We start from the raw sequence: 1199 nt of genomic DNA, 5'->3' as shown, positions 1-1199 counted from the left end.
GTTAATTTAAATAAATCTCTCTGTGTGTGTGTATAAAATTCTAATGGGCATTGCAAACATTTTCACATTTTGATTATTTATGGTGATAGTGTAACATGTCATTGTGTTTGATAATGCTACCAATCATTATCAACTATACTAATATTAATAATAAAACATAGGCATTAACAGCATACCGAAAGACAAGTGCACTTTACTTATAAAAGTTGTGCATTTTTTTGCATACTATATTTTAAAAAGCTGACATTTAAAAGAGTCTAATGCACAAGAATTTACCTATATTTTAAGTATACTATTAAACAGTTTATTATTTTATTTTTGTCTTTCTAATACCAGGTTTCTTCAACAGCGGTTAAAAAAGGCTGTGCCCTATAACCGCATGAAACTTATGATTGTGGGAAACACGGGGAGTGGTAAAACCACCTTACTGCAGCAATTAATGAAAACCAAGAAATCAGATGCTGAGATGCAGAGTGCCACCGTTGGCATAGACGTGAAGGACTGGCCTATCCAAATAAGAGGCAAAAGGAAGAAAGACCTGATTCTAAATGTGTGGGATTTCGCAGGTATTTATTTTGCTAGAATTTTAAAATCATTTTGATCTCTTATTTAGAATTTGGATTTAAAAACTGAGTTTTCTGTTCCAATACTGCAAAGAGACCAGTGAATCCTATGGAATTATTCCAGAGCTGTTTACTTCCCCCAACATTACCCTTGCCACCAGGACGGAGAAGTGTATGGAAGGGAATGTTAGAAACTGTAGGGGCAGCTGAAGCTGAGTATGGGGTTCATAGCTAACACTTCAGCCAGAAGTTCTCAATCGCCAGTAAAAACTCAGTTATAGTCTTCTAAGCATCGTTGATTGTTCTTCTCCCCCTTTTTTAAATGCTAAATTGTGTATAGTATCATCTAAAAAATTTGTTTTGAAAAGAAGCAAGGCTCAAAAAGAGTGTCCAATCTCTGTTTAGGTCGGGAGGAATTCTACAGCACGCACCCGCACTTCATGACCCCGCGATCCCTGTACCTCGCCGTCTATGACCTCAGCAAAGGGCAGGCGGAAGTTGATGCTATGAAGCCTTGGCTATTCAATATAAAGGTGCTCTATTCTAATCATTTGAGAAAACTGAGTCATTTTCATTTTTTTTGTATGTAAGGTAATTTACTTTAGGCAAAGAGTTGCTTTAAGAGTTTTGTGGGGT

At 36.4% G+C, this 1199-nt stretch overlaps 1 protein-coding gene across 1 annotated transcript; it reads left to right on the top strand.

The window, feature by feature from the left end:
* Positions 1-336: 336 nt before the first annotated feature.
* On the top strand, positions 337-1096 carry LOC102754784 (leucine-rich repeat serine/threonine-protein kinase 2-like; the record flags this gene model as incomplete). The annotated part of the gene is made up of 2 exons (XM_006777761.1): positions 337-566; positions 969-1096. Coding segments are annotated over 2 exons (358 nt in total), but the record flags the coding sequence as incomplete, so codon positions are not given.
* Between the last annotated feature and the right edge of the window lie 103 nt (positions 1097-1199).

This window comes from Myotis davidii, unplaced genomic scaffold, assembly GCF_000327345.1.
Source record: "Myotis davidii unplaced genomic scaffold, ASM32734v1 C63981132, whole genome shotgun sequence".
NCBI classification, from domain to species: domain Eukaryota; kingdom Metazoa; phylum Chordata; class Mammalia; order Chiroptera; family Vespertilionidae; genus Myotis; species Myotis davidii.
This window is presented reverse-complemented; position numbering and strand designations above follow the sequence as displayed.